General features: G+C 37.7%; 1 protein-coding gene across 2 annotated transcripts in view; it reads right to left on the bottom strand.

Moving 5' to 3' along the window:
• Positions 1 to 3194: 3194 nt before the first annotated feature.
• PBK (PDZ binding kinase) overlaps positions 3195 to 22304 on the bottom strand; it is a 66515-nt gene continuing 47405 nt past the window's right edge. For both annotated transcript variants that reach the window (XM_049865708.1, XM_049865707.1), the window contains exons 3-8: positions 20862 to 20955; positions 8990 to 9132; positions 8174 to 8343; positions 6472 to 6601; positions 4561 to 4737; positions 3195 to 4052 (exon numbers count right to left, since the gene is read on the bottom strand). In XM_049865708.1, coding sequence (XP_049721665.1) covers positions 3853 to 4052; positions 4561 to 4737; positions 6472 to 6601; positions 8174 to 8343; positions 8990 to 9132; positions 20862 to 20955 — 914 coding nt within the window. In that variant the 3' untranslated portion in view covers positions 3195 to 3852. The remainder of the gene's footprint in view (positions 4053 to 4560; positions 4738 to 6471; positions 6602 to 8173; positions 8344 to 8989; positions 9133 to 20861; positions 20956 to 22304) is intronic.

Below are 22304 nucleotides of genomic sequence, written 5' to 3'. Positions count from 1 at the left end.
GTTTGGAAATAGGGTTTTCTTTGTTAGTCATACCCGAGTGGGGTGGAGTGGGTTCTAAATCTAATCACTTCTGAGTTATAAAAAGAGCAAATAAGACAGAGATAAGCAAACACGTGGTGGAGGGAGGAGGGATAGGGGAAAGATAACATGTGAGGATCGTCTACAAGCCAAATAACATCTGGGACTACCTACAAAGAAGAAATCCACATGACCGAGATCATGATTTGGATTTTTGGCCTCCACAACTGTGAGAAAATTAATTTCTGGCCTTTAAAGCCACCCACTTGTGGTATTTGTGTTACAAAAACAGCCCATACCTGAATAGTAACATTCCCACTTAGAACCTGGAAATTTAATAATACAACAGTGAACGCTTCCCTAAAAAACCAAACCCATTGCCATCGAGTCAACTCCAACTCATAGTACCCTATAGGACAAAGTAGAGCTACCCCATAGGGTTTCCAAGGAACAGCTGGTGGATTTGAACTGCTGACCTTTTGGTTAGCAGCTGAGCTCTTAACCACTGTACCATAAGGGCTCCGACACTTCCCTGACCCCATATAAAATCTTAAGATCCATTGAAGGTGATTTTAGAAAGAGGGAATTAATGAATTAATGGTCTGGGAAAAAAATGGTTTGTGGACTTTTCAGAGAATTATGTTGAGTGTAATACTATGCAAGGTCTTATTATCTGAAGGAGTTTATCTCCAGAAGTTATTTAACACAGAAAACTAGAATCAGAACAGTGGATTGAATTGAGAACAACTTCTGCAACTAAGTTTTTTGTTCTTTTTCTTTGCCCTAAAACTGTTAAAAAAAATAACACTGATGGCTAATGGAGTTTAAGATAAGCACAGTTAAATTTTTTTATTCCCCTATAAGCTGTCATCTTTTCTTATTTTCACAGAGTTATTCAGGCACTAGTTATTTTGTATACCTAGGATTGTAGAACCTGTTCTGAGAAGTTAGGGTTGATGTCAGGTATTTTTTGTTTTTTGTTTGTTTAAGAAAACAAACCCCAAAAAACAAAGGTCCCTGCTTCTAGGACTACTGATTCAACCTATGGCCCAGTGTTAAGATTACATTTTATTTCAATAGAACTCACTAAGATTCGTGAGAAATTTGACCGACCTTATTACATCAATCTAAACAGTAATTTTCAGTATTGCTTGAGCTTGACATTAGTGCATACTAACGAGAGATGCTAAAAAAAACTGTCCTGCTATCAGTTAAACAGGAATGGAATGATAAAATGTGGGTTTTGGAGTAAGCCCTTTGTTAAATAACCTTGGAAAATATTTGAAAAATACTTGAAGTAGGGCAGGGTGTATTTTTCACATTTGATCAACAAGTTGTAGAAGAAAGATTAAGGAAGTAGCAGGAGATATCAAAGAATAATCCTCAACATTTCTTAAGCAGCTGCTGAAGCTCTCCATTTTATAGAGATACAAACAGGCCCACAGAGGCCATACAAAAAACCAAAACCCAGTTGCTGTCAAGTTGATTCCTATCAATGACAACCTCATGTATATCAGAGTAGAACTATGCTCTATAGCGTCTTTACAATGGCTGTGACCTTTCAGAAGAGGATAATTAGGCCTTTCTTCTGAGGTGTCTTTAGGTGGATTAGAGCTGCCAACTTTTTGGTAGCAGTTGAGCGCTTAACTGATAGTAAAGAAAAAGATTTCCTAGAAGGTGAGAAAATTGTTTCAATTTACTAATTAATTCAGAATAAAAGATTAGTCCTTTTGTGTCTTCAACAAATCACGTGCTATTACTTTTTTATTCTGAGAACAAGGCAAATAGAAGGTGACATCTGAGACTTGAGGAGCAAGTTCTAGACCAAGAATAAAAAGTATTCTTATGATTTACTAAACACTAATGATTGCCTGGGGCTGTACCTTGAGGATTTCAAAGATTTATCCAGACTCAAGGGGAAAGGCATTGTAACCCTAATACCTTGCAGCATGTTTTCTCCTTTCCAAAATGGGCAATTGAGAGCTTGACATAACTAATGCCATAATGATGCTCTAAGTAACCTGTAAGTTTTTCTTGGCATTTTGTACACTCTCAATGTCCTTTTTTTATTACACCAGCTAACTGGTCTCTTTCCAAAGGGGTGTGGGGCCTTCTCAGCTCTTGTGGCCTTGGTCTCCCTCCTTTTCTTTGTTCTCTTGGGGGATGGCTTTCAGCCTGCAAGACGGCAGCCAAGAAAGCTGCCTGGCGATTTTCGTCCACGACTTTCTTTCTTGCTCCTTATCTCAGTCAGAGTAAACTTGGCAGGCCAGTTTCACTATCTAAGAGATTTTTATATATAAGTTTTTTTTGCCAGTTACAAACATAGAGATTAGAGTCCAGATGTTCGGCATGCACATCTTTAGTTTAATAAAGAGTTTCTTATAGTCGTTTAATGATGTTTTTTTCTACTCATCTGACCATCTGTGGGCTACATGCTTGAAGACACGACGTAACCCTTGCAAAAATAATATACATACTTGACTGCTCCAGGGGATGGACCCCAACAGGTGACAGCGTGCTGGGATCATTTTATAATGACTGCCATGCACAAGTGTTGTGAATTGGCTGGCCCTGTTCTAGGGGATTAGTTTGTTTTCATTTAGATATTCCAATTATAGTAAATAAAAACAAATTACTTAAGAAAAAAGTACCAGTTCGTGTATTAAAACCAAGTTCCAATTCATGCTTTGTCTGACAAACAGGACTTGCTATTTCTGCTAGGAAGAGAATGGGCTAGGCGAAACTGCTTTTAGCTTGGCAAACCTAATATGAATGATGAATATATCCTATACTAAAAGGAATCTTCCAGTGAATTCTGGAATTTTTTTTTAAAGCTAAGAGTGCAGTGGCTCCTAATCTTTCTAAGAACCCCTACATAACAATAATTTTTAAAAGTCTGTCTACAGCCAATTTTGGGCATACCACCTAGACTTACAGAACAATTTAGTAGCTTTGAAAATACCCATGAGGCTCTGGCTTGAAGAAACTATTGATCCAAATCAACTGCATCTTACAGATGAACAAAATGAGGCCAGAAAGGAAAAGAAAACTCATAGTCATGTAACTAGTTTAATGACAACACAAATCATTTAAATATAGAAAAATAAATAAATAATGCAGAAACACCTTCTGGTACTTAAAGTGTCCTTTATTCTATAATATTGTCCCATCTGGGTTTTATTATTTTCCTACTAAAAGTGTGAAATGCTTAGGGTACAAATTAGTAAGTAAAGGAATGTCAGTACAGAAAAAACATTTAATAAATTAAAGCAAAAACCAAAGATCAGGGGAGACCCAACAGTGTAGGATAAGCTATAAATAGCTCTTCCTCAAAAACAAAAGATCTAGAAATACCCAAGGGAGCTACTCTCTTGTGCCATATTCTTTCAGATTCCAAGGACCATATTTAACAAGCACACCAGCCAAGAAAGGCCAGCAAAAGGTTTAATGTTTTAAAATATACTGTATTGTATGGTGTACTAATTTCCATAGATACATTAAAATAGGCAATATTTGAGAAAGATCACTAATAAAGTGGTCATTTAATCCAAATTAATGCTAGATGCAAAAGTATTTGAGTAGCTAGTTTCTTAAACTTCATAGAAAGCCCACTATAATCTCAAATGCTTATCATCATAAGTATATAAGAAATACTGTAATACTAGAATTGGTTATTGAAATGTTAGCAAGGTGCTATGGTCCTAAAATAGGCTACTTCCAAAGTGTCTAATAATTATGGATTATCATAGTAACTACATAAATGTAATACAGTAAACAGAACAGTTATATATGTGAGCCATACTTCATGCTGAGGTGATCATGAAAATGAGGTGATCACTGTATATTCCCTTCCAAAGCTTCAACGATGTGTGCTGCAGAAGGACGATCTTTGGGATCCTCATTAGTGCATACAGAGAAAAGTTCAATTATTTTCTGGTATGATTCACCCAGCTCTTCTGTATTAACAGGGGGTCTAGTTCCCAAAGCTGCATAGTATGCTTCATCATCAAAGTCACTTTCATCAAAAGTTTTATCTGTTCATGAAGGAGTTGGAGATTGAAACAATAAACAAAATCACTTTAAGTCACGGAAAAGCTTAGTGGCTGCTAAAGAGCACACTCCTGAAACTAGAATTCATCAGCCAATATGCTTTCCGTTATATCATGAGCAGTCTCTTAAATTGTCCTGCCATCAGCGACGATCAGCTATTGTCTTTTATTTATAGGTCATCAGCCCCTACTCCTTTCCTCATAGCTTCCTAATCTTTTCCAGAGGCAAAAAGATTTTTTATAACTTTTTGCTTTAATGGATTTGCTCGCAGCTCCCTATTCTCAATCTATCCGCATCTCGTTTGTATGAGATTAAACCTAGATGGTACCTAATAGTCATCAGTATTAATATAATCTATATCTTACAATCTATGTCACTAAATTCAAACAACTTGCTCTTTACATTTTAACTTAATAGAAAAATAACATGATTTTATAAGCTAATCTTTAGTTCAAAGTAAAGACACTGGATTTTAAAAATATATATTTATACCTTCATCATCATCATCATCCGAGAGATTAACGTGTGGAATACATAAAGTCATCATTTCCCACAGAGTAAGCCCAAAGGCAAATATGTCTGCTTTGTCGGTAATAATACCATTCTCTTCCAAAGCTTCCTTGGGTTTCCACGGCTCAGTGCCAATATAACAAGCCTCAGCGTCAGTCACTGAAACAGTTAAAATAGGTAACAGTTAAAACAGTCTTAAGGGGAGGCACTATAAGGTAGAAAGTCAAACAAACTCAAAAGAAAATGGGCAGACAATTTGAACAGACTAATAAACGCAGGCAATAAACTTGAAAATGCACTCAACCTCACTGATAAAGATTACTTTCTTCCTATCTGGCTGGTAAATATACAAAAAGGTGGTTAGTTAGCAAGCATGTAGGGTAACATGATTTGAATTGCTGACCTTCTGGTTAGCAGCCATAGCACTTAACCACTATGCCACCAGGGTTTCCAGAAAAGTGATAGGAATATAAATAGAGCGTGGATGTTAAGAGTACGGACTCTGAAGCGATACTCCCTGGACTCAAAGACATTTGCAAGCTGTGTGACCTTGAAAAGAGCACTTAATTTCTGTGCCCCAGTTCCTTTTGAACTGTGTCATGTCATTAGGCTGAGAGACACCATATTTATGCTTCCATAATTTCCGAGTCAAGGAAAACGGAAAGGGTAGAATCACATATCAGTACTTAAAGCTTCAGCCCAGGAATGACAAAGGTCCACTCCCATTTCCATTTAAGTTTTAGAGTCAACTCGTCAATTTCAATGAAGGCAGCTGGAATTTTGACTGGAAATGCACTGAATCTCCAGATCAATTTGGAAAGAATTAACATCTTAACAGTACTGAGTCCTCCAATCCAGGATCATGATGTCTCTCTCCATTTACTTAGACCATATTTAATTCTCTCAGTGTTGTGTTGTATTGTTCATCGTAGAGGTCTTAGGCTTCTTTTGTTAGATTTATCCTTAAGTATTTTATGTGTTTTTGGCACTTGAAAATGGAATTTTTTTAAATGACAGTTTCCAATTATTTGCTGCTAGTATAGTATTTTTACACCAATAACGTAGACCTTCTTTATTTGTTTACTAACCACCCCCCGCCCCGTGAGGTCTTAAATGTGCTTTGCTAATTTTTTTTTTTACAACATGTAAACAACATAGCAGCACTTCTGAAAATAGCTAGGTGGAGGGGAAAAGAGCGGTTGGCAAACAAATGTAGAAGGTGTACATTATCTGCGTAAAAATACAGTCTATAGAAATAATATAGCTAATTTCACTTATTAGTCCTAATATTTGTTTCCTAGATCCCTTGGAATTTCTACCTAAACAGCCTATCAACTGCAAATAGGGACAGTTTCATTTCCTTTCCAATCTTAATGCCTTTTATTTCTTTTTCTTTCTTTATTTTAGTGGCTAGGACTATAAATAAATAAATAAGACAATGTTAAATAACAGTAGCAAGAGCAAGCATCCTTACTTTATTCCCTATGTAAGTAGGGTATTAGCTGTCAGTTTTTTGTAGATACCCTTTCTGAGGCTAAGTTCCCCTCTATTCCTAGTTAACTGAGAGTTTTCATCATGAATGGGTGTTGGATTTTGTCAAATGCTTATGACTGTGTAGTTTTCTTTTCAAATCCATTAACCTAGTTTAGAAATACTTCCCAAAGTTATCTCCAATTAAAATATGCATTAATAAGAAATCAATAATTTATACTGTGTGTTTGGTAGGGTAGGGGACTGGAGGCTGAGTGGAAGAGAGACAGGAAAGGGAGACTTCATTACACACTTTTAAAAAGTTTCTGATTTTTGAATCATGTGAATTTATTACCTACCCCCAAAAAATAAGATTTACAAATTTTATAAAAACAAAACTTTAAAAATTAGGCTACTACTCACCAGTCATATTTTCATCCAATGGTAGGGAGACACCTACATCACAGATTTTAATAGTTTCAAAATCACCTTTAATTACAACATTTGAAGACTTTATGTCCCCATGAAGCAGTTTCTTTTCTTGATGCAGATACTAAACAGTGAAAAATTTAACACAGACGAGCAGAAATACAAATTAATAAACATGATGATGTTAAAACAAAAATGACAACCTGAACTTCGTTTCTAAACTTCAGATTTTAAATATATGTCCATCATTTCGAATTGTTTGAAACCAGAGGAGGGAATGTCCCATGTTTTCTCAGTCTGCTATATTGACCAGAAATCTAAAAGATTCTCTAGAGATAGATGTCTATTTATAGATAAGTTAACTTTTATTTTCAAGCCTATTACACATATTTGTATATCAAAAGATGCTATTGCTGGTTTCAAAATATACTGCAATTTTACTTGAGACTAGTAATTTTTAGAAATAATTTTGGAATCTTCACAATAAGGCATACCTTCCTCAAATTGTTGGGATAAATTGGGACAACAGAGGAAGTGTGGCCACAGAAGTTCATAAGCAGAAGAGGAAACAGAAATGTAATCTAAGAGCCACACATTAACCCTTTCTTGGAACTGACAAATAAATACCCACCCACAATCAAAAACCAAGCTTCACTGCCATCAAGTCAATTCCAACTCATAGCAACCCTATAGGACAGAGTAGAACTGCCCCATAGAGTTTCCAGGGAGTGCCTGGTGGATTTGAGCTGTCAACCTCTTGGTTGGCAGCTGTAGCACTTAACCACTATATAACCAGCATTTCCACAATCAAAAAAGTCCTGCAAAATTGTTTATTTGTTCATCGCATTTGAGCACCTACTCTATGAGCTGAGGTTAGAAATGATGCAGAGGCAATTCTTGGTATACACCTCCTTTATATACAAGAACAATTAATGTGCTTAATTTAAATTTTGCCAAACATAAATTGAATATATTCATTAAATAATTAAAATTATTAAAGTTTAGCCATCTAAAATCATAGCTTTTCTATAAAAGTATTAAAAAATATTTAGAAATACTGCCTTTTTCCAATCTCATGTTTCATAAATTTATTTTATCTGAATTCTTGACATGCAACTTCATCATCAACACCATTATCTGACCCACTTTTGAGTTATCCAACAGCTTTATAGAGTTATCATTACTTTTGGTTAAGTTAGGATACTGAATATTTTTATTCTATACATTGTTTCATATTTTTAGGGGGGGGAATTTTTATCCAAAGGCAAAATAATTTATTTGCATAACAAAGAACATTTTTCACTTGATCTGTGGATGTATATTCATCATGGCCAAAACTTAACATTTCATAGATCTTTAAGAGACTTGTTTACATCAGCATGGGCCTAGGAGCCAGTAATAATTACTAAATTTGAGTTAAATTTATTAGCCTTTTAAATGAAATCTAACAGGCAAACTCTATAAGTGCCTGTCTGAGGTTATTTCAGGCTTATGTTAGGTCCCCAAACAATACTTGGCTGGTCAAAATAAAGAATCGTGCACCCACATTATAAGAAACTATAGACTTCAACATAAGGCAACTAACTCCCTCTTTAGGGAGAAAAAAAAAAAAAATTCCACGTTGTAATCCAGGATATAAGGTATTTTGTTTCTTCACATTCCACAAAAGTTATTTAAAATATAATGGCATAGTTACCTTTAACCCCCTTGCCATGTTCAGAGCAACTTTTAAAATTATGGCTGCTGGAAAAGGATCATTGCTGTCTTTACTTCTTTCTTCTATTAAGTCATTTAGAGACTTTTCACCACCATATTCCATAGCAAGACACAGACTACCATCACTGGCTTCAGTAAAAGCACGATAACCTTAAAGAAAATGGGACACTTTCTACGAAAATAGTGAAAACAATAGTACTTAAGGTTTTTACATTAAAGTGATTGAAGACATATATCTGAACTAACACTGACAAAGAAACAACTGTTACTTAAAAAATTAAGTTATTAGATCAAATTTAAAATGCCTTCAAAGTTTGCCAACAATACCACAAGTAAAAACATTTTTTAAAACTCTATGCTTCCCTAAATACGATATGAAAAATGCAAAATGAAAACCAGAAAATTAGCTAAATGCAGATCATTTTATATTCCTGAAGTGTCCAAAGTACCAACACCATAAAGACTATGTCTATTCCCATCAAGAGTAGAACTGCCCCATAGAGTTTCCAAGGAACAGCTAATGAATTTGAACTGCTGACCTTTTGGATAGCAGCCAAATGCTTAACCACTGCAGCACCAGGGCCCCAAATACATACTTATACACCTAAAACTACTGTATACCAATTTGAATTTTAAAATTTTCTCATTAAATTGATTCCTGCCAACTTCTATACTACCCCACCCACATCCTCTTCATTTCTATTAGTGAAAACAGTTGAGAGATAATATAAACCATTTCTTGATAAAAACAATATTATCATGCCAGATACTACTACCAAATAAAATTTAAACATACCTACAATGTTTGGATGATGAAGGTTTTTCAAAATCCTAGCTTCATCAGTTAGTCTCTTTTGATACATACTTTGGTAATGATCATTATATCTAGAATTAATCTTTTTCACGGCCCAAGGAGAACGAGACAAACCTCTTGGGGACCTTAAAAAAAAAGGTATATAGAAAACAATAAGCATAATACATTTTCAAATGATAATAAGTTTCTAAATTTTGAAAAGCACTTGATAGTAATTTGTTGTTTAAAAAACAATATTTAAAGTATTTTAGACTACCACCACCTCTTCTATGTTTCCCTTTCAAATGGAAGATATCTATCTGATATACTGGGAGAAATTTGTAAGGAGCCCCAGTGGTACAGTGGTTAAAGCAACTAGCTGCTAACCCAGAGGTCGGCGATTCGAAACCACCAGCAGCTCTGTGGGAGAAAGATGTGGCAGTCTGCTTCCCCAGAGATTTACAGCATCAGAAACCCCGTAAGATCAGAATGAGTTGGAGTCAACTTGATGGCAATGGTTAATATACTGAAAAGGATGTGATAAATAGAGAACTAAAAGGATAAGCATGGAATTTTAAACTTGAAATTTTAAATTTGAAAATTACTATGTTGTTGTAGGTGCTGTCAAGTCAGTTCCAACATATAGTGACCCCAGATACAACAGAACAAAACACTGCCCAATCCTGCGCCATCTTACAATCACTGTTACGCTTCAGCCTGTTTTTCCAGCCACGGTGTCAATCCATCTCATTGAGGGACTTCCTCTTTTTCACTGACCCTCTACTTTACCAAGCATGATGTCCTTCTCCAGGGACTGTCCAAGGTATGTGAGACGTAATCTCACCACCCTTGCTTCTAAGGAGCATTCTGGTTGTATTTCTTCCGAGAAAGATTTGTTTGTTCTTTAGAAGATACATGGTACATTACATATTTTTCGCCAATGCCACAATTCAAAGGTGTCAATTCTTCCATCTTCCTTATTCATTGTCCATTTTCACATGCATATGAGGCAATTGAAAACACCATGTCTTGGGCTAAGGACACTTTAGTCTTCAAGGTGAATTCTTTACTTTTTAACAATTTAAAGAGGTCTTTCACAGATTTGCCCAATGCAATGTGTCACTGGATTTGTTGACTGCTGCTTCCGTGGGTGTTGATTGTGGATCCAAGTAAAATGAAATCCTTGACAACTTCAACCTTTTCTCCGTTTATCATAATGTTGCTTATTGGTCCAGTTGTGAGGATTTTTGTTTTAGTTATGTGGAGGCATAATCCACACCGAAGGGCTGTGGTCTTTGAATTTCATCAGTAAGTGCTTCAAGTCCTCTTCATTTTCAGCAAGTAAAGTTGTATCATCTGCAATTAAGTTGTGAGTCTTCCTCCAATCCTAATGTCTCATTCTTCTTCATACAGGCCAGCTTCTTGGATTATTTGGTCAGCAACATATTGAATAAGTATGGTGAGAGGATACAACCCTGACACACACCTTGCCTGACTTTAAACAATGAAGTATCCCTTGTTCTGTTTGAAAAACTGCCTCTTGAACCATGAACAGGTTCCACATAAGCACATTTAAGTGTTCTTGAATTCCCATTCTTCAGAATGTTATCCATAATCTGTTATGATCCACACAATCGAGTGCCTTTCCATAGTCAATAAAACACAGGTACACAACTTGCTGATATTCTCTGCTTTCAGCTAGAATCCACCTGACATCAGCAATGATATACCTGGCTCCACAGCCTCCTCTGATTCCGGCTTGAATTACTGGCATTTTCCTATGGATGTAATGCTACAACCGCTTTTGAATGATCTTCAGCAAAATTTTACTTGCATGAGATATTAATGATAAAAAAAAATACTGTTCATAATTTCCACATTCTGTTGGATCACCTTCTTGGGAACAGGCACAAATATGAATCTCTTCCAGTCAGTTGGCCAGGTAGCTGTCTTCCATATTTCCTGGCATAGAAAAGTGAGTACTTCCAGCACTGCATTCGTTTGTTGAAACATCTCAATTAGTATTTGGTGAATTCCTGGAGCCTTGTTTTTCGCCAATGCTTTCAGTGCAGCTTGGACCTCTTCCTTCAGTACTATTGGTTCCTGATCATATGCTACCTCCTGAAATTGTTGAACATCGATCAATTCCTTTTTGTACAGTGACTCTGTGGGTTTCTTCAATCTTCTTTTGATGCTTCCTGCATCATTTAATATTTTTCTCCATAGAATCCTTCAATATTGCAACTCGAGACTTGCAATTTTTATCTTCAGTTCTTGAGAAATGCCGAGCATGTTCTTCCTTTTTGGTTTTCTATCTCCAGGTTCACATGTAATTATAATACTTTACTTCATCGTCTCGAGCCGCCCTTTGAAATATTTTGTTCAGTTCTTTTACTTCATTTCTTCCTTTCACTTTAGCTACTTACTAGATGTTCAAGAGCAAGTTTCAGAGTCTCTTCTGACATCCATGTTGTTCTCTTCTTTCTTTCCTTTTTTTATGTATGATGTCCTTGATATCATTCCACAACTCATCTGGTCTTCTGGTCATTAGTGTTCAAAACGTGTCAAATCTATTCTAGAGATGGACTCTAAATTCAGGTGGAATATACTCAAGGTTGTACTTTGGATCTGGTAGATTTGTTCTAGTTTTCTTTAATTTCAACTTGAACTTGCATATAAGCAAATGATGGTCTGTTCTCCAGTTGGCCCCTATCCTTGTTCTAACTGATAATATTGAGCTTTTCCATCGTCTCTTTTCACAGATGTAGTCAATCTGATTTCTGCATATTCCATCTGGTGAGGTCCACAAGTATAGTCATTATCTATGTTGTTGAAAAAACCTATTTGCAATGAAGAAGTTGTTGGTCTTGCAAAATTCTATCATGCCCTCTTCGGCATCGTTTCTATCACCAGGGTCATATTTTCCAACTACCAATCCTTCTTCTTTGTTTCCAACTTTTGCATTCCAATCATCAGTAATTATCAATGCATCCTGATTGCATGTTCCATCAAATTCAGACTGCAGAAGTTGATAAAAATCTTCAATTTCTGGAGTGGCAGGACCAAGGTAGCAGAGTAGTCAGATGCTGCCTATGGTCCCTTTTACAACAAAGACCCGAAAAACAAGTGAATAGATTATATATAATAATCTAGGAGCCCTAAACATCAAAGGCAAAGTTGAGGAATTGGACTGAGCAGCAGGGGGAGGGAGAGACGCTTCACAAGCAGCGAGGAGTTGCCAGACCTGACCCAGCGGAAACCAGCACCCTGCAGGTCGGGATTGGCTGGCATGCATGGTGAGGCAAGCAGTGGTGTTCAAGACTCATTTTCCACATTGGGAGAGACTGAGCGACATAGAGTCTACTTGAGCCTCTCCAGAGCCAGTGAAAAGCAGCACACAATCAGCAAAAGATAAGTACATATGTTAAACCTACCGTGAGGATCAAAAAAACAACCCTTTGGGAAAAATCTCTCTCCCATTTACCTATCCCCTCCCTGCTCTGCACCAGGTCCCAGGCCAGCTTCAGAGATTGCCATGTCCCCTGGGCTGAAAGGAGGACCTGTCAAGCACCCTGAGCCATTCTCCCGGCCTTGGAGAGGGAACACATTAACAAACAGGAAAAAATAATCTGCCAGCTCCCCTAGGCCAGCAAATCAGGGCAGGCACAACTCATTTGCCTAGGCACATGCATAAAAGGTCCACGGACTTTGAATGCCTTTCACCCCTACATAGACCCGTTTGCACCCACTTCAACAACTTAAGCCCTCATTAGCATATTACAACAGGGTATATACCTGAAGACTAACTTAAACTGTATCAGCTATATAGCAGAATGGCAGGTTTACGACATTTGACACTGCTTTGCCTGTTAAGCAGGGTCCTCAACTACCCACATCAGGGGCCTGAGGACTGCTGGCTCCACCCATGCTACCTAGCTACCCACAACAGGGATCCAAGAATAAGTGGTGTCTCCCAGTCTTTACACCCAACAGCACTGGGTGCCCATAGAACAGCTGTAAAACTCATGCACCTACATGCTCTAGGTAACAGGGACACACTTTCCTCCCAGATACTCAGGGGCAGCTGTCAGGCCCCTGCCTTGCTCAGAATGTGACCTCCTACTACAGCCAGATACCTGTGCCTACATCAATCACCCCTGCCCATCCACACACTTAGTGACCAACTACCTGGACTACTGAGCTGAATCCATAAAAGAAAAGTAAATGTAATCATGGGCTCACGTATCTAGGAATAGATCTAATCACCCAGTGATAGGACATTAGAGCCTCAAAGACAGCAATAATCAAACTAGATCACATGAACAGCCTATTTGGACCTAAGAAAACAGAACAAATTAAGAAGCTAGGATACAGTAAGAAAACATAAAATAAATAAATATAATAACTTATTGATGGCTCAGAGACAACAGTCAATAACAAATCACATAAAGAGGCAGACTATGATGGCTTCAGCAAGCTCCCAAAACAAAGATTAAGGAAATCTTCCAGAGGAAGAGAATTTCTAGGAATTACCAGAGGTAGAATACAAAAGATTAATACATAGAACACTTTAAGAGATCAGCCAAAACATAGAACAAGCCAAGGAGCACAAAGACAAAGCAACAGAGCAACTTAAAAAGATTAGAGAAGAGCATAATGACAGCCTGCAAGAATCCACAGAGAGACAACAAACAGAAATCCAGAAGATCAACAATAAAATTTCAAAATTAGACAACTCAATAGAAAGTCATAGGAGCAGAATTGAGGCAATGGAAGTCAGGATTAGTGAAATTGAAGAGAAAGCACTTGACACCAGCTTATTTGAGGAAAAATCGGATAAAAGAATTTAAAAAAATGAAGAAACACTAAAGAGGAATAATCTACGAGCGACAGGGTACCAAAATGGGAGGGATAAAAGAAAATACAGAGAGAACTCTTGAAGATTTGTTAGTAGAAAATTTTCCTGATATCATGAAAGACAAGAAAGTATCTATCCAAGGTGCTCATCTAAACCCACAAAAGGTAGATTTCAAAGAAAGTCACCATGACATATCATAATCAAACTTGCCAAAACCAAAGATGAAGAGAGAATTTTAAGAGCGGCTAGGGATAAATGAAAAGTCATCTACAAAGGAAAGTCAGTAAGACTAAGCATGGACTACTCAGCAGAAACAATGCAGGCAAGAAGGCAACAGGATGGAAAAAAACTGCCAGCCAAGAATTATATATCCAGCAAAACTGTCCCTTGAATATAATGGAGAAATTAGGACATTTCCAGATAAACAGAAGTATAGGGAATTTGCAAAAACCAAACCAAAATTACAAGAAATACTAAAGGGAGTCCTCCAGTTAAAAAATCAATAACATCAGGTAACGACCCAAGACTAGAACACAGAAGAGAGCAACCAGATATCAACCTGGATAGGGAAGTCACAAAAATAAATCAAAAATAAAACACTAAAAACAGGGAAAGAGAGATGTCATTATGTAAAAGATGACAGCATTAAGAGGTAGTCATAGATCTTTCATATGGAGATAAAGTCATGGTGATATAAAGAAATAAAAGATTGTTTAAACTTAGAAAAATAGGGATAAATATTAAGGTAACCACAAAGAAAACTAACAATCCTACACATTAAAATAAAAACGAAGAAAAACATAAAGACTTAGCAAATACAAAATCAACAGTGAAAAAGAAGAAAAGAAAATACAATAAAAAAAAGGACCCAGCACAGAAAATTAAGTGGAACAAAGGCATCAAAACAACAAAAGACATCAAAATGACAGCACTATACTCATAAAAAAAAAACCTCATACCTATCTATAATTATGCTGAATGTAAATGGACTAAATGCATCAATAAAGAAAGAGTGGTAGAATAGATAAAAAAAAAACAAACAAACAAACCCATAATCCATCTATATGCTTCCTGCAAGAGACACACCTTAAAGACACAAACTAAAACTCAAAGTATAGAAAAAATATATGTCAAGCAAACAACAATCAAAAAAGAGCAGGAGTGGCAATATTAATTTCTGACAAAATAGACTTAAAAGCAAAATTTACCACAAAGGATAAGGAAGGACACTGTGTAATGATTAAAGGATCAATACAGCAGGAGGACATAGCCATAATAAATATTTACGCATCCAATGACAGGGATCCAAAATACATAAAACAAACCCTAACAGCACTGAAAAGAGAGAGAGACAGCTTCACAATAATAGGAGACTTCAACACACCACTTTCGGTAAAGGACAGAACATCCAGAAAGAAGCTCAATAAAGACAAAAACAAGGGAGATCTAAATGCCACTATCAACAGACTTGACCTCATAGACATACAGAACACTCCACCCAACAGCAGCCAAGTATACTTTCTTTTCCAAAACACATGGAACATTCTCCAGAATAGACCACACATTAGGCCATAAAGCAAGCCTTAACAGAATCCAAAGCATCGAAATATTACAAAGCATCTTTTCTGACCATAAAGCTATAAAAGTGGAAATCAATTACAGAAAAAGGAAAAAAAATCAAGCACATGGAAACTGAACAACACCTTGCTCAAAAACTACTGAGTTAGAAAAGGTATTAAGGACAGAATAAAGAAATTCACAGAATCAAATGAGAATGAAAACACTTCCTACCAGAACCTTTGGGACACAGCAAAATCAGTGCTCAAGGTCAATTTATTGCCATAAATGCACACATCCAAAAAGAAGAAAGGGCCAAAATCAAAACATTAACCCCATAACTTAAAAAATAGACAGAGAGCAGTAAAAGAAGCCCTCAGTCACCAGAAGTAAGCAAATAATAAAAATTACAGCAGAATTAAATGAAGCAGAAAAACAATTAAAAGAGTTAGCAAGACCAAAAGCTGCTTCTCAGAAAAGATCAAAATCAATAAACCAATGGCCAAACTGACAATAGAAAAACAGGAGAGGAAGCAAATAACCAAATAACCCAAATAAGAAATGAGATGGGCGATATCACAACAACCCAAGTGAAATTAAAAGAATTATAACAGAATACTATGAAAAATTGTACTCTAACAAATTTGAAAACCTAGAGGAAATGAACAAATTTCTAGAAACACACTACCTACCTAAACTAACACGGAGGTAGACCAACTAAATAAACCTATAACAAAAGAGATTGAAAAGGTAATTAAAAAACTCCCAACGACAAAAAGCCATGACGCTGATGGCTCCGCTGGAGAATTCTACCAAACTTTCAGAAAAGACTTAACACCACTACTGTTAAAGATCTTTCAGAGCATAGAAAAGGATAGAATACTCCCAAACTCATTCTATGAAGCCAGTAATAACCCTGATACCAGAACCAAGTAAAGACACCACAAAAACAGAAAATTACAGACCAATACCCCTCATGAATATAGACGCAAAAAGCCTCAACAAAATTCTAGCCAATAGAATTCAACAACGTATCAAAAAAATAATCCACCATGACCAAACAGGATTCATACCAGGTATGCAGGGATGGGCTCAACATTAGAAAAACAATCAATGTAATCCATTGAATAAATAAAACAAAAGAACCACTGGATCTAATCAATTGATGCAGAAAAGGTATTTGACAAAGTCCAACCCCCATTCCTGATAAAAACTCTCAGCAAAATAGGAATAGAAGGGAAATTCCATCAACGACTGCCTGACAGGAACACAACAGAGAGTCCCTGACAGAGCAGGAGAAAAGTGGGGTGCAGAACTCAAAATCTAATTAAAAGACCAGACTTAATGGTCTGCCTGGGACTGGAGGGACCCCGGAAGACATGGCCCCAGACTGTTAACCCAGAACTAAAACCATACCTGAAGCCAACCCTTCAGACAAAGATTAGACTGGACTATAAGACATAAGGAAACCCAGTGGCATAGTGGTTAAGTGCTATGGCTGCTAACCAAGAGGTCGGCAGTTCGAGTCCGCCAGGCACTCCTTGGAAACTCTATGGGACAGTTCTACTCTGTCCTACAGGGTCGCTATGAGTAAGATTTGACTCGATGGCAACAGGTTTTTTTTTTTTTTTATAAGACATAAAATGATACTCGTGAAGAGAGAGCTTCTTAGCTCAAGTAGATACATGAGACTAAATGGGCAGCTCCTATGCAGAGGTGAGATGAGAAGGCAAAAAGAAACAGGAGCTGGTTAAAAGGACACAGGAAATTCAAGGTGGAAAGGAGGAGTGTGCTATCACATAATAGAGAGAGCAATTAGGGTCACATAACAATGTGTGTATAAATTTTTGTATGAGAAACTAACTTGAAGTGTAAATTTTCAGTTAAACCAATATTTTTAAAAAAGTTAGAAACGATTAAGCTTAGTGAGGAAGGCATATCGAAAGCCAAAGAATTAGCCAAGCTGTGAATGCAAAGGAAAAGTTCTTGAAGGAAATTCAAAGTGTTACTCTAGTGAAAACACAAATGCTAAGAAAGCAAAACAGCCTTATTGCTGATATGGAGAAAGTTTTTGTGGTCTGGATAGAAGATCAAACCAGCCACAAGAATCCCTTTAGCCAAAGCCTAAATCCAGAGCAAGGCGCTAACTCTCTTCAATTCTATGAAGGCTGAGAGAGGTACGGAAGCTGCAGAAGAAAAGTTTGACGTTAGCAGAGGTTGGGTCATTAGGTTTAAGGAAATAAGCTGTCTCTGAACCATGAAAGCAAAAGCTGAAACAGCAAGTGCTGATGTAGAAGCTACAGCAAGTTATCCAGAGATCTGGCTAAGATAATTAATGAAGGTGCCTACACTAAACAACAGATTTTCAATGTAGAGAAAACAACCTTATATTAGAAGATGCCATCTAGGACTTTCATGCTGTTCTTGTTAGGTGCTGTCAAGTGAGTTGCAACTCATAGCGACCCTATGTACGACAGAACAAAACACTGCCTGGTCCTGCGCCATCTCACAATCACCGTTATGCTTGAGCCCATTGTTGCAGCCACGGTGTCAATCCACCTCATCAAAGGTCTTCCTCTTTGATGTTCTTCTCCAGGGACTTATCCCTCCTGATAACATGTCCAAAGTATGTAAGACGTAATCTTGCCATCCTTGCTTCTGGTTGTACTTCTTCCAAGAAAGATTTGTTCATTCTTTAGGCAGTCCATGGTATATTCAATCTTCTTTGCCAACACCACAATTCAAAGGTGTCAATTCTTCTTCAGTCTTCCTTATTCATCGTCCAGCTTTCCCATGCATGTGAGGTGATTGAAAACACCATGACTTGGGTCAGGCGCACCTGTCTTCAAGGTGACAACTTTGCTTTTCAACACATCGAAGAGGTCTTTTGCAGCAGATTTCTCCAGTGCAATGCATCTTTTGATTTCTTGACTGCTGCTTCCATGGGTGTTGATTGTGGATTCAAGTAAAATGAAATCCTTGACAACTTCAATCTTTTCTCCATTTATCATGATGTTGCTTATTGGTGCAACTGTGAAGGTTTTTCAGGGCAACGGAAAAGTCAGTGCCGGGCTTCAAAGATTCAAAGAATAGGCTGACTCTCTTGTTAGGGGCTAATGCAGCTGTTGACTTTAAGTTGAAGCCAATGCTCATTTACCATTCCAAAAATCCTAGGGCCCTTAAGATTTATGCTATACCTACTCTGTGTTCTATAAATGGAACAATAAAGCCTGGATGACAGCGCATCTGTTTATAACATGGCTTACTGATGAGAACTACTGCTCAGAAAAACACATTGCTTTTAAAATACTACTGCTCACTGACAACGCACCTGGTTACCCAAGAGCTCTGATGAAGATGTATAAGGAGATTAATGTTGTTTTCATGCCTGCTAGTACAACATCCATTCTATACCCCATGGATCAAGGAGTAATTTCGACTCTCAAGTCTTATTATTGAAGAAATACATTTTATAAGGCTATAGCTACTATAGTGAATCCTTTGATGGAGCTGGGCAAAGTAAATTGAAAACCTGGAAAGGATTCACCATTCTGGATGCCATTAAGAACATTCATGATTCATGGGAAGACATCAAAACATCAACATTAACATGAGTTTAGAAGACATTGATTCCAGACCCCATGGATGACTTTGAAGGGTTCAAGACTTCAGTGGAGGAAATAACTGCAGATGTGGTGGAAACAGCAAGAGAACTAGAAGTGGAACCTGAAGATGTGACTGAATTGCTACAACCTTATGATAGAACTTTAATGGATGAGGAGTTGCTTTTTACGGATGAGCAAACAAAGTGGTTTCTTGAGATGGAATCTACTCCTGATGAAGATGCCGTGAACATTGTTGAAATGACAACAAAGAATTTAGAGTATTACATACACTTATTTGATAAAGCAGTAGCAGGGTTTGAGAGGATTGACTCCAATTTTTAAAGAAATTCTACTGGGTAAAATGCTATCAACCAGTATTCCATACTACAGAGAAGTCTTTCTTGAAAGGAAGACTCAGTCAATATGGCAAACTTCATTGTTGTCTTATTTTCAGAAATTGCCACAGCCACCCTAATCTTCAGCAGCCATCGACATCAAGGCAAGGCCCTCCACTAGCAAAAAGATTACAACTGGCTGAGGGCTCAGATGATGGTTAGCATTTTTAGCAATAAAGTATTTTTTAATTAAGCTATGTACATTTTTTTTTTTTTTAGACATAACGCTACTGCACACTTACTACAGTATAGTATAAGCATAACTTTTACATGCACTGGGAAATAAAAAAAATTCACATGACTCGCTTTATTGTGGTGGTCTGGAACTGAACCTGCAATATCTCCCAGGTGTGTCTGTATAGAAAAAAACATAGTACGCCCACTCCTCACTTATCCACATGGTTAGGTTCCAAAGACCAGGTTGTTATGCAAAAATCAGCATTATGCGAAAACGGAGGATTTTTTTTCCTGTTTGCTGACCACCCATTTGTCCAATTTTTTAATTTAGAAAATATGATCAAGAAATAGTAACAACTAAGATACACTGGAGGGCCCACGGCTTAACCACTTCACCTTCCTCCTGTGCTGGGTCAGAGAGCTTCCCTTGCTGAGCCACCTCCAGGGCTCCACTCCCATCCCTGCAAGCCCTGCCTTCAAGATCCCAGAGCCTGCCCTGCCCTCTGGGCCTGGAGAGTCACCAAGACTCGGGGCACCTGGTTCCACTAACACGGAGGCTTCAGGCCCAGTTTGGTCCACTTTGGGGTGTCGTTAAACTGGCATGCATTTCTTCCAAACACTCTCTCTGATGCCTCTTTCTTTCCCCCTTTCCCATCCCACAGCAAATTTGACCTACAGGGCCTCAGGCCACACAGGAGCTGGGAACCCAGAACAGGTGCCCGCTGACTCAGTGCTGCCCACATCCACCTGGAGGCCGGCCCAGCACTGCAGCTAGATGCAGCGATCCCGCCAGCAGGAGGGAGTCACAAGGCACGGGGCAGTGCAGCCTCACTTCCCAGATCCTCCTGAAGACCCTCCTCGAGGGAGAGAATGATCCACAGCCATTGCCGCCATGTCTCCTGCCTTGTTAATGTGCAAAGTAGTCATATAATAATTTTTTTACTATTGTCGTAAATGCAAAATGTCAGATAATGAGATAGTGGGTAAGTGAAGAGTAGATGTATATATAGAGTTCAGGACTACCCGCAGTTTCAGGCATCCACTGGGGGGGTCTTGGAATGTATCCCCTGCAGATAAGGGGGGACTACTGTATAAGTTAAACTATTTATTTTTAGTAATCCAGCTGGAGAAAAGTATGCCAGCTAGTGCTCAGGAAAAGGTTCTGGGATATATATAGTAGTCAGGTAGGATCAGGTAGAATGCAAATCTAAATATACGAATTTTCATATTCCTTTTTGTCTCCAAGTACAGTGGAAAAGGTTAATCTGAAATCTTATACTCACCTCTTCATAAGGTAAACATTTACCCCAGTACCAAAGCCAAGCTTCTGCATAAATGGAGAGGCAGGAATATTTATACATGGAGTTGAATATAGAACTACATGTCAGAAAGAGAAATAAAAATAAAATTAGTGTTTGAAAAGGCCTCTACAAATGCATCCTAACATCCTCAATATACGATTGTTAGGTGTATGAATAGGTATAATCTTTTTGGAGAGCAATTTGTCAGTATCTAACACTGGTGACATAGTGGCTAAGAGCTACAGCTGCTAACCAAAAAGTCAGCAGTTTGAATCCACTAGGTGCTCCTTGGAAACCCTAGGGGGCAGATCTACTCTGTTCTATAGGGTTGCTATGAGTTGGAATCAACTCTACGGCAATGGGTTTGGTTTGGTTTATCATAATTTTTAATGGATATCCTTTGATCAAATCTATTTTTGGAGCTCTATGCTAGGTAACATTGAAGCAAGACTCAACAAATGGCCTGTTTTTGTACAGCCCATGAGCTAAGAATTATTTTGACCTTTTTTAAAGGTTGCAAAAAAAGGAAAACAAAACACTAAAAAGAATACGCAACAGAGACCCTACATGACCTGCAAAACTGAAACTATTTACTGTCCCAACACTTGCACTAAAACACACACCCAAAGAGATTACACACATGCATAGGCACTTACATACTTAAGTATAGGGATTTGCTTCTGTGGCTAAAACAACAACAAAATCAAAGTGATATCATTAGAAGCATAACTAAAAATACAGTACATTTATATTACAGAACATTTTACAGCTATTAAAAAAGATGAGAGGACTCCTGCTTCTACTCGTGAAGATTTAACTGCTTCTGGAATTGCCATCCCATTGTAAACTAGAAAACTTGACAAAATATAACACCTTTCAGACAACTGACAATACAACAGGACGGCAGGCCTGTGATTCATGAGTGAAGGGAAACAAACGAAGTTAGCCCTATCATTGCCCTAACTTACTACTTGAAGGAAGTTTCCAGGTTGCCCCAGAGAGAGGAAACAGAGCCTGGTAGTCTTGTCAAACTGAGGAGATTGAGAAGAGAGAGGTGGTTAGAATTTGTGGGGCAAAAAATAAAAAGAGGAGGGAGCTGTACAGAAAGACATAGCTCCAGAGATCTGAAAAGGGTGCCCCTTTGAGTGCCTGGTTAAGTACTTATCTGTGCATACAATGGGTGGAATTCCCCAAAGCTGGGAAAGGCACCAAAACAAAAGAGTAGGTTAAACAATTACTGAAGATCACATAGGTCTAGGAATAGTTCACACTACCATTAGCCGGAGTGCTGTAACCTTTTAAGACAGAAGGTATTAGGTAAAGTCCTCTAAAGGGTCACAACTTAGTAGTACAGCTACATTTCAGCCCAAGAAAAAAGTTTATCTGAACCCACCATAGCAAAGCTTAAGGGCAAGCTTCAAAAGG

This window comes from Elephas maximus, chromosome 22 (assembly GCF_024166365.1).
Source record: "Elephas maximus indicus isolate mEleMax1 chromosome 22, mEleMax1 primary haplotype, whole genome shotgun sequence".
Taxonomy (NCBI): domain Eukaryota; kingdom Metazoa; phylum Chordata; class Mammalia; order Proboscidea; family Elephantidae; genus Elephas; species Elephas maximus.
The sequence above is the reverse complement of the archived record's forward strand: the minus strand, read 5'-3'. Positions and strand labels throughout refer to the sequence as shown.